The sequence below is a fragment of the Myotis davidii genome, unplaced genomic scaffold (assembly GCF_000327345.1).
Source record: "Myotis davidii unplaced genomic scaffold, ASM32734v1 scaffold993, whole genome shotgun sequence".
Classification (NCBI taxonomy): Eukaryota; Metazoa; Chordata; class Mammalia; order Chiroptera; family Vespertilionidae; genus Myotis; species Myotis davidii.
Window position 1 is genome coordinate 37,614 of NW_006285483.1, and position 11,410 is coordinate 49,023.

The following is an 11,410-nucleotide window of genomic DNA, read 5'->3' on the forward strand; positions in this document are numbered from 1 at the left end:
CGGTATGTGGAATGAAGTGGGCGGGCATCGGGAGGCCACTATGGCACGGGGCAAGCACTATGGGCAGTCTATCTGAAGTGTACCTGGCGTATAAGACGACCCCCCACTTGGAGGCATATTTTTCAGGGCCAAAAAATCGTCTTATACGCCGGCAAATATGGTATATATAAATATTAAACATACTGAACAGAGAAAAAGCAGAAGAAAAGCTATATGACACCATGAGTAAAATTGTAAAGCCATCTTCTCTAACAGTATCTACTAGGAGCCCTAACAACTCTACTACATCCAGCATGCCCCCTGTTTAAGAGCAACTGAAATGGACACACATGCAAATAAATTAGTCCTTATGTCATTTTCCAGTGTTACTTTTACTTTTTCATTCATTTTAACTGCTCCCTACTAAAGAGACCTATGGCACTGTTGGCTCTCAAATTATTGATCTGTAGGGCAAACTGAAGGTAAACTGTCCAATTTGAGATATATTCAGTGAACAAATTTAAATTATAAACTCAAGCTTTTCATTAGAGAAAATTAGATAATGTTCAAATTCTGGCAAATGTGGCAGAAAAGAAACTAGAACAGCATAAATAGGTTGTCAAATATCTGCAGGAAGTTATTTCTGACTTTTAATACAGTATATAATATACTTTATCTCCCCCCACCCCCACCCCAAATCCATAGATTTATGGTAAAATGGGACAAATTATGGTGTGGCTTAAGTACTCTACTGATTTAGCACAAAAATTGAAACCTCAAACTGTGATAAGTATATTGCACATGTAAACAGATCCAGAGACAGAGAAACATCAATCAGATGCTCAAACCTCAGAGGGAAAATAGGGGAGGAGGGGGTAAGGGGGAGAGATCAACCAAGAGACTTGTATGCATGCATATAAGCATAACCAATGGAAGCAGACAACAGAGGGTGAGGGTGAGGGCAGGACTGGGGGGGTGGGGGGGGCAATGGGGAAATAACCACACATTTGTAATACATTGTGTAAAACTAAGCGGCACATTTGTATATCTAACCACACATTTGATATACCGTAATCAATAAAATTAATTATTTAAATATATATATATTCTCTATCATCATTGATGTTTCTATCTCTTCCTCTTTCTTCCTCTCTGAAATCAATAAAAATATTTTAAAAAACAAAAAAATAACTAATACCTAGAGCAGACAAGGCTAGGAGGTGGAGAATTATCGTGTGTTACTATACCAAATCTTTCCTATTAATTCTCAGAACTTCGCCTATGTGATTTGGGGCTCAGGATAAATTGTCTAGACAAGGTAGACCTAATGGAATTAGAAAAAGGAAAAAGCCTTCTTCACGGCTTACTATATGCCAATGACATTTATTCACCTTCACAAGCTCTGATGGCAGGTGTGGTCTACAAATTTCAACTAGAGATAATCAAATACACGCTATTAAATGCTGCCATTTCTAAATAAGCACAATCATCTACATTTCCTAGATGGAAATTGCTCAGCACTGGCCTAGGGCTCAACAATGAGTGAGTCTGGAAATCAGGTAATGGCATCAAAGGCGTGATGGGAACTCATACACTGAGAGGCTGAAAGATTGCCATCTATACCTCAATTTTTATTGTGCAGATGAAGAAACTGGCCTAAGACACACAGTTAACAGGTGGCAGAACTGAGAGGAAAAGCCAGGGCTGCAGACTCCTCAGTCCATTTTTTTCCACAACATTACCCCACCGTCAGGCCCAAGGTTCCTAATACCTACCTCAAACTGCTCACAAAAAAAGTGAATAGGGGAGGGGAAAAGTGCCAGAAGTCGGTATATCCTTGCTGCTTGACACAGTCACTGCAGGGAAGAAACATCTGCACAGCATGTTTCAAGGAACCTAGCGTATATGGCATACTGTTCTTAATATGTTTGCTCCCCTTCTTAGTGCTATGTGTTTTAACCAAGGCCACCTCTTCAAGAAAGGACTAAGACTGTTGGCAATAAATTTGGGACTTGTTGGGCCCACATCCCCAGGGGTCTGCCCACCAGGGAAAGCACCAAAGCCTATACCCCTGGAGACCCATTGAAACAGGGCAGTCCCAGGGAAGGCAAGCAGCGAGGCTGGGAGGACATAACCTTTACTGGGTAGGATAATCTCCTTCAGTTACTTCCTTGTAGCTTATCAGCAGAGCAGTGACCTTGGAATAGCCTTTATAATGGAACACAGAGATTAACCTAGACAGGATTAAACTGAACAGAACTAGATTAACAAGCGCCCTAACCTTTGGAATAGAATGGATAGGATTAAAATCAACTGGTATAAACACAGGACAATAAATACCAAACCTGGCTAGAGAACCTGGCTATGCTGATCAACTGAATGCTGTCTCCATGTCATTCATTCTTAGCCGACTCCATCCACACCTTTGGGAACCCCTAGACCCGCTGGGGCTGGACCCCAACAGAAAAGAGCCGGGAGCTGCTCCATTTAAGGAAAAGGAAACCAAATTATCTCATATTTACTTCACTAAAATTGGTCAGCTAGTTAAGAGCAAGGAAGTAAGTTCAGTCCCAAGTTCATTTCTATATTTCTTATTCCCATGAAATTACTCTGACCTCTTTTTGAAATTAACTCTTCTCTGCTTGTGCCCATAAAGTGATGTGTATATATTAATAATTTTAGATTTAATGCACATAAAATTAAGCATACTAAAAATGATTTAGTAAACTTTTACACAGATAGGAAGCATTAAAAAATTTTTACCACTTACATGATTCATTAACTCAACCAAATATCTACAAAACGCTGCTTAGTAAATCCCTACTATAAAAACTTAATGCTTCCAAACAAGGAGCAATCCGTTAGCACCTGGTTTCACTTTTAATAGATGTGGAGAACTATTCCTATTTACAAGTGATAAAAACGTTACGGAGGCCTTCAATCTGAGACTGATGAAATGGATTGTTTGACTTGAGTGATTGTTGAACCAAATGATTTCTAGCACTTCCTTTGCCTTCATCGGTGTACACTGTAGTGGGGTGAAGCAGCAGCTGTTGCCAAAATAGGCCTCATTTCCTCCAAATGCCGCTTCAAGGTACAGAACATGAAGGTGTAAGTACATCTGTCTCTTGCCATTTTAGTTCTACTGGCCTAATGCATGTCTTGGAGAAAGACAGATGGTCCCTGACACTGCACAAGCTTTCAGGGATATATATTTCCAAAAATAAGAGAGCAGATGTGAAACGTGGTAAGTACACGGTTGATCCCCTGAAGGTTTGAATTGAGGCTGCCATCTCAATTTGGTTATTTAAATATAGGATCCTAGGCAATGCATAGAAATCTTTGTGCTAAAAATATAACTGTTTATTTGCTCCATGTCTATGACATGGAACAATTTGTTCTATTGACATGGAACAAATAAATGTTGATCTAACCTAAGGAAGTATAATTTTACTAGATAAATTATCAGGTATATTAGAAGTAGTCATAGAACTCACATGTCTATAAATGAAAAGCACTGTGTTCTCTTTCTACATTATCCAAGTCAAATACTTCTTATTTATTTTATTTTTCAAATGCTAGGAAAGCCATTTCATAGAAGCATAGGTAAGAGGAAATTAACCAGGCCAGTGTGGCTTAGTTGGTTGAGTATAGTCCCATGCACCAAGAGGTTGCTGTTCATCCATTCCATTCCTGGTAAGAGTACATGCCCAGGTTGCTAGCTCAACCCCTAGTTTGGGGCATGCAGGAGGCAGTCAATTGATGATTCTATCTCTCTCCCTCTCAATTCCCCTCTCTCTAAAATATCAATAAGAGCATTTAAAAAAAAAAAAGAGTGAATTAGCCAGCTGGCATGGCGCAGTGGTTGACCATTGGCCAGAAGGTCATGGTTCAATTCCCGTTCAGGGCACATGCCAGGGTTGTGGGCTCCATCCCCAGTGTGGGGTGTGCAGGAGGCAGCAGATCAATGATTCTCTCTCATCACTGATGTTTCTCTTTCTCTCTCTCCCTCTCTCCATCAATATCTCTCTCTCCCTTCCCCCCATTTCTGAAATCAATAAAAACATATTCTTTTTTTTTTTTAAAAAAGGAGTAAATTAGAATTTCCAGAATGAAAAGAGACCTGGAAAATGAAAAGCCCATTTGCTCATCACTCTGCTGACCCTAATGTGGCAATCAAAATTCTCAGTAACTATAACAAAACTGAATTGGAAATAACGCAAATTAGCTAAGTGCAGTATTGAGAACTGGTCATAGTAAAAAAAAATTTGAATAAAACTAAAATAAAATAGAGCCTTTCAAATCTAATGAGATGAAATATAATAATATAAAATACCTGGGATTTGTTTCAAATCTCTACATATGTCAAAAATGAAAATTCAGGAAACATATTCTGTTCTTGAAAACAAATATAACTTTTAGTAAGGCAAGTATATCTATTTCCATGTAAACGCTAAATGTTTAAGTGATAAAACCACAAATTATTTTCTAAAAGTTTCTGACCAAATGTTCAGGTGAATTATAGTAAAAGTAAAAATTTTAAACTAAGTACTCATTGTAAAAGAAATATTAATTACTCTCTCTAAATGTTTTCATATAGGACATGCTAAAAATAATTCAAATACTTGGCAGAAACAGAAGGTTTCATAATTGAGATAAAAGGTCTAGTAAATAATAATGATACATGTATATTTAATTCATTAATAAATAATTATTAAATTAACTATAATAAAAGAGAGTCTAATATACATGCTCTAAAAATGTAGGATTTTTAACCAAGTTTTTAAAAAGAAAATGATACTAGACTTATCTGGGTGATTATTTCATAAGTTATATAAACGCATAACTACTATGCTATACACTTAAAAGTAATATAATACTGAATATCAACTGTAATTGAAAAATAAAAACATTTAAAATAAAACATTTAAAATTAATCTAAGGTCATAAAGTATGGTTGCATAGGAAAAGACTAGATAACACATAGTTTCTCCCTGATTAAGGACAGAGAGAGTGAAAAAGAGTGAGAGATTTTATCTGTTTTATGGAAAATTATAAATATATACAAAAGTAAGCTCACTTTCTACCCCTCCAACAACTGTTTTGAATTAAATTCTAACATCATATGATTTCATACATAGAACTACAGTCACTATAGAGAAAGAAGCTTATTTGAAAGAGAGCTAACTCTTTGCATTATAAAATAGCATACCTATTAAGTTTTTAAAATAACAAACATAAACACTAGAAAAAAACTAAAATCAACTTCAAGAACAACAATTTTGAACAGGAAAGACAGTCAAAAACTCCTAAGTAGAATTTGTACAATGCTGATTTTGGACCTATGTTTGCTGTATTTTTTCTTTTTTTCCCCCCTTCATATGCAACAAACTAGGGATAGGGTCAATTTCAGTGCTATGGTAAAATCTGGAGCTCAAAGGCCTGGTCCCTGAGAATGAGGAATTCTTCTCACAGAAATAACCTCTGCAAACACTTTACCACCTAGCAAACAGTATTAAGACAGCCAAATAATTAATCTAATCCTTTTGTTGGAAAGGCCCTGAAGAATATTTGAACACAAGAGAGGGTTTTCTCCTGATGAGCTGAATATAGAATTTTTAGGCAGTTGTTCCAAATTAGGTTAAAGCCCAAAACTGCTTATTGATGAAAATAGGTAAGTTGCATATAGAAATATATACTTTCTGGTACAAATGAATTTCAAAGTTATTACACAACTGAATACCTAATGATAGATACAGCATTTTATTTTCAGGAACGAAAAGTGATGATTTCTAGCAGGTAGGAATTTTATAGCTAAAATATGCACAAAGGTATGAACTGAAGTGAATCATCAAGTCTTTGAGGATGTTAACAACCAATCTTGAGTAAAACCCAAATCTTAGGACTCTGGCTTTTGAAAACTACCCTTTGCTCCACACTGTCCTAGCACTGATGACAGATTATTATATGTAAATTATACCTCAATATAGATGTGTTTTTTTAAGTATTTAAAACATGGTTGTCATCTAAAGTTCTCATCTTAGTAGGTAGGTGTGTCTGTCAAAATTTGGAAGTCATTATAAATCCAGATCATGTCCACAAAAGCAAGAAAATGAAACTGTACTTTCAGACAAAGCCACAAGACAGCAAGTAGAAGACTAAGTAGCTAGATCTGGTTTTTATTAGCGAACACTCATTTCCACAACTTGTCACTGCTTTGTTTTTTCTCTGAATGTGTGTGTACAGGGTTGTGTGCAAATAAGTTTGTGCCTGTTCTATGCTTTGTACTTAACCTGCTGCCATTACGTATCATATGGACTGGAAATGAAGAACATAATCAAAACCACCCAAACAAAAAGTATGTTTTCTTTTATGCATTCAATCTTCTAACACAGCTATTAAAAAAGTGTCAAGCCTGAGGCCTTACCCTGTTCGTTTGGTGATGGTCCCCAATGTCATTGGCTGTTTGATTTGTGCAAGAGGCGTCAAGACCATCAAGCTGGGGAGAGGAGAGAGCCGAGGGTTGCCGGGGTTGTTGTTGGCAAAATTATTGTAGGAGTCTTGGCTGTTTAGTTTCCCTATAAAAAAATAAAAATAAAGAAAAACATCACCAAAGTAAGTTTTCTTTTCTCATAGGGTTTACACTAACTCCACTCATCACTTAAGAAAGACATTAAAGGCAGAATTCATTCTAAAAGAATCATGATTATAAAGATGGGAGGTGGGGGAAAACAAAGAACACTGATTACACCAAGTGTGACTTGCTTAGAAATAGAGACTTTAGTCTTCGGGGATGGAGGAATAGAGGATACCGAACTAGATAGATGTTAAATGGTTATACCAATAACCAGTATGAAATTTAATCATGATGTTATGGTGCTATAAAGAAATAGAGTAATTTTTAAGGTATGAGATGTGATTTTTTAAAAAATATATAATAATGAAATGAAACAAATGAAAGCAGATGAAACAAAAATCTCTGAAGTTTAAATGAAGTTTATTACAATCTTACAAATATGGGTTTAGGATTTTTTTCCTGTTTGTTTTTTAACCAGTGGACTCAAAATATTACCTATAGCATCTATTATTCTAATACTATGGTACATGAAGCCTTAAGCAAGGCAGGACACATGATCTCTTTCATTTTTTTCCATTCACCTGGTATCCTGGCCTAATGACAAATTTTGAGCTACATTTTGTTGATCTGAAGTGTTATGGCAAATTGTACTGCTTTCTCATCATAGATAGATATCACACATAGTCACTGAAAAGAAAGAGAGCAGATTATAAGAAGGGAACATGTTATATTCTGGAGAAGAACTACCTATTTGGACATTTATTGTTTCTATATTATTTGTTATCACCTCCTTGCAGCCTACAACTGCAAAATTCAAATAAGTTACAAAAGCTCATAGAAACAAGGGCATACAATATAAAGGCAGAAATTACTTTTACATTATCAAAGTCCTCTTTTAGATACAGGCAGATAGAATTATAAAAGTTAGATCATTTGCTATTCTGAATTTCCATAATGCTTTGAAATGCTATCATGTTGGGAATTAGGTTCCTAAACAATTGATGACTTCCAAAATAGACACTGCATGAACCCTTGCCCAAGCATGCTCAGAACTTGCTAAGATGACATTTTTCAATTTCAAAGCTCTTACAACCCGTTTAGTCACCTTTTTCTATGGAAGCATCCCTGTAACAATAAATAATAGTTCTTCAGAAAAACTATAGAATGAAGAGAAAAACAAAAACAAAAACAGAGAAAATGTATATTTAATTCCTTTCTTTCCAAAGACCGTTGGTGGTTTGATGCCTTTCCTCAATGGCCCATTATACCTAACAATACTTGCTGCTTCCACCTACACCTTGCTGTCATCTGAAAAAACCATCAGCCATGGTTGTGACAGGGATTGAAATGAATCTGTAGATCAGTTTAGGGAATATTGCCATCTTAACAATATCAAGTCTTTCAAGCCATGAACATGGGATGTCTTTCCATTTATTTAGGAATTTTTTAATTTCTCGGAACATTTTTTTGTAGGTTTCAGGCTACAAGTTTTACACTTCTTTGGTTAAATTTATTCCTATTTTATTCTTTGTTATGCAACTTATAAACAGAACTGTCTTCTTCATTTGCCTTTTCAGATTGTTCATTGCTAGTGTAGAGAAATAGTTAGTTTTTGCACCTGGATATTGTACGCTATAACCTTGTTTCTTAGCTCAACTGATTTCTTATGGAGTCTTTGGATTTCTATATACAGATCATGTCATCATCAAAGAAAAGAGTTTTACTTCTTCCTTTCCAGTCCTTCTACTTCTTTTACTGCTTCATAGTCCTGGTTAAAACTTCCAGTACAATGTTGAACAGAAGTGCTGAGCAGACTGATTGACTTAAGTTCATTTTTGTACACAGAGGGAGGTATGGGTTGAGGTTCATTGTGTTCATTGCCTTGATAATGGATGCCCATTTGTCTCATCACCATTTGATAAAAGATTATCCTCTCTACACTAAATTGCCTTTTCACCTTTGTCAAAAATCAATTGCCCAGGTGTTTCATCTTGAAGGATGTTTGCTGGTTTCTGTTCTGAAAGAGCAGCACTTAATATCAGTCTTCGCAGGTAAACACTCATCATGATCTCTGCCACTCAAATTGATCATCACTGAGCCTGGTTGCGAAGAATAAGGCAGAAAGGATATTCAAGTAGAATCTGCAGATGTGTCGTGATTATTTCTGGTATTACGTTTCTCATCATTCATAACCTGATGGCCATTTATGACAGATACTGGGAATCACAAGAAATCGCCATGAGCCAACTAGAATTATCGAGGTGTTTCATTAACAAGGATCAAATTGATGCCTCACAAAAGGAGAAACCGTGGGATACCACCTCAGGATGATCTTAAATTAAACCTAGATGCCGTGGGGCCTTTTGGCCTATTTAAAAGTCTCTTGAGCATCTTCAAATAGAAATAAATTCAGAGTTCACACAACACACACACCACACCATACATACACACAATCAATTGCCCAGCCTGATCAGTGTGACTCAGTGGTTCCCAGTCAGGGCACATGCCCGGGTTGCAGGCTCAATTACCATTGAGGAGTGTGCAGGAGACAGCCAATCAATGATTCTCTCTCATCATTGATGTTTCTATGTTTCTAGCTCTCTCTCCCTTTTCCTTCCTCTCTGCCCATATGTATGTAGGTCTATTTCTGGATTCTGTTTCATTGATCCATATGCCTATCTTTCATGAATATCTCATTTTCTTGATTACTGTAGTTAGCTATTCTTATAATTCATGCACATACACAAGTTTTAGAAAGAGTGGAAGAGAGAGGTAAAGACAGAGAGAAATATCAATGTGAGAGAAACGCATTGACTGGTTGCCTCCTCCACACCCCCTGACGAGGGCCTGGGCCAGGGAAGAGCTGCAACTGAGGTACATGCCCTGACCAGAACCCAATCCAGGACCCTTCGGTCTGCAGGCTGACACTCTATCCACTGAGTCAAACCAGCGAGGGTGAGATCGCTGAACTCTATAGATGGGCTATGTTGTCTAGAAAAATGAACTGATTCATCAAGAAGCTCCAAATCTGTGGATCAGTAAGCCATGGCTTATCCCTCACTGGCTCACCAGGATAAAGGACAACCTCAGAATAGCATCAAAGATACTTCAGACTTAGCCCTCCCAGCCTGCTACTGTATTGTCAAGCAACACCCAAGTATTTATGGGATTTCACTCTTAGCGTCTGTGTTTATGATGTAGCCTCTGAAATCTAGCCTGGCTGAAAGAGTCAAGTAAGCCGGGGAGATTTCATGTTTATAAGAATAGAGGCCGTGTCTGTCTCCCACAGCAGTGCCCCTTCTCCTAAGGGTATACATTCCAAGACCCGAGTGGATGCCTGAAACACAGAAAGTACCAAACCCTACATACACTATATCTTTTCCTATACATACATACCAATGATAAAGCTTATCAATTAAGCATAGTTAATAAATAAATATGACAATTATTAAAAAATATGACAATTATAACCATACATTGTAATAAAAGTTATTTGACAGTGGTCTCTCTCCCAAAATATTTTATTGTACTGCATGAAGAGCGCAGATATGCTGGGCCAAGTGATTACTATTCATGCCCAGGCAGGACAAAGCAGGATACTGTGAGATTTCAGCACACTGGTCAAAACAGCACACAATTTAAAACTTACGAATTTTTTCTGGAATTTTCCATTTAATATTTTGGGACCACAGTTGACTGCAGGTAAGAGAAGTCCCAGAAAGCAAAAATGCAGGTAAGGGGGGACTCTGTATTTTGCAGGTATGGCAAGTACTTAGTAAAAGCAGCTTTAATGGTGAGCAATGACAAGATTCAGGAAGGTAAACTGAGAGAGAAAGCTAATCTTCCATCAGGTAGTTTCCGTGAAGAGGTAAAAAGTCAGAGAGAAAGGGATAAGTAAAGGGAACATTGATAAAAAATGATACTGGTAATGGGTGCAGAACACAGAGTTAAGGACTTTGTGGCTAAAAAGAAGATATTGACAAGATGAAATACTGTACCAGCAAAGGTTTCATTTAACTTTTAGTCTTTTACTTTATACTTTTGAGCCTATTGGTATGAGGCCTGGTTCTAGTCCTGAATGAGTAAGTCCAAGGGACCCCTAAAGAGTTCGTAACATAATGAGAAAGATTATTTATAAACAAAAAATTTTAAGTGGACGAAAACATGCTAATAAAGACATCTCCAAAAGGTCTCAGAAACAAAAAGAAAGGAGACGTTTTTATTGGTAAAGGACAACTTAATAAGGTGTAGAAATCTTGAGCCTAGAGGAAAAAACTTGTATCATCTTCCCTTTACTTTTCTAATTGGAAATTAGGGGATGAGAGATATGTGGACAATTACATGAAGAATTAGGAAAACACATGAAGAATTAGGAAAATCAGGAAACTAGCTTAGATAAGAAATCTCATTAGCTGATGCATAATTTTAAAAAATACATTAAAACACATAAAATTTAAAATGAAGTTCATCCTCAATAAATCAAATACACAAAAATAGTTTAACGATCTTTTCTTCTTATTGCTATTACTCAGTCTTTGGCTAAAAATTATTTTGCATTATCTTTTGTGTCATAGATTTTTTTTTTAAATGTGGTGTGTGTCTGTGTGTGTGTGTGTATGTGTGTATCTATGTGCTACAGAAAAAGAATTAATTTTGGAGGGAACTCAAAGGACTTCAGAAGATAGCCAGATGCTGGAATCCATGGCCTTCACTTCTCTGCTTAGTCTCATATTGACGAGGCTGGGAGCCTAGCCTTTGATAACTTTAAGAATAGATCTTCAGACACTTCCTATGGTTATAGCAAAGCTAAATTCCCAAGCCAGAATTTGTCTTTACTTTCTTAAAATAATGAGG

At 36.6% G+C, this 11,410-nt stretch overlaps 1 protein-coding gene across 1 annotated transcript in view; it reads right to left on the reverse strand.

The window, feature by feature from the left end:
- LOC102752803 (breast carcinoma-amplified sequence 3) overlaps positions 1-11,410 on the reverse strand; it is a 198,020-nt gene that overhangs the window by 18,236 nt on the left and 168,374 nt on the right. Inside the window, exon 16 of the mRNA XM_006756213.2 lies at positions 6,407-6,557. Coding sequence (XP_006756276.1) covers positions 6,407-6,557 — 151 coding nt within the window. The remainder of the gene's footprint in view (positions 1-6,406; positions 6,558-11,410) is intronic.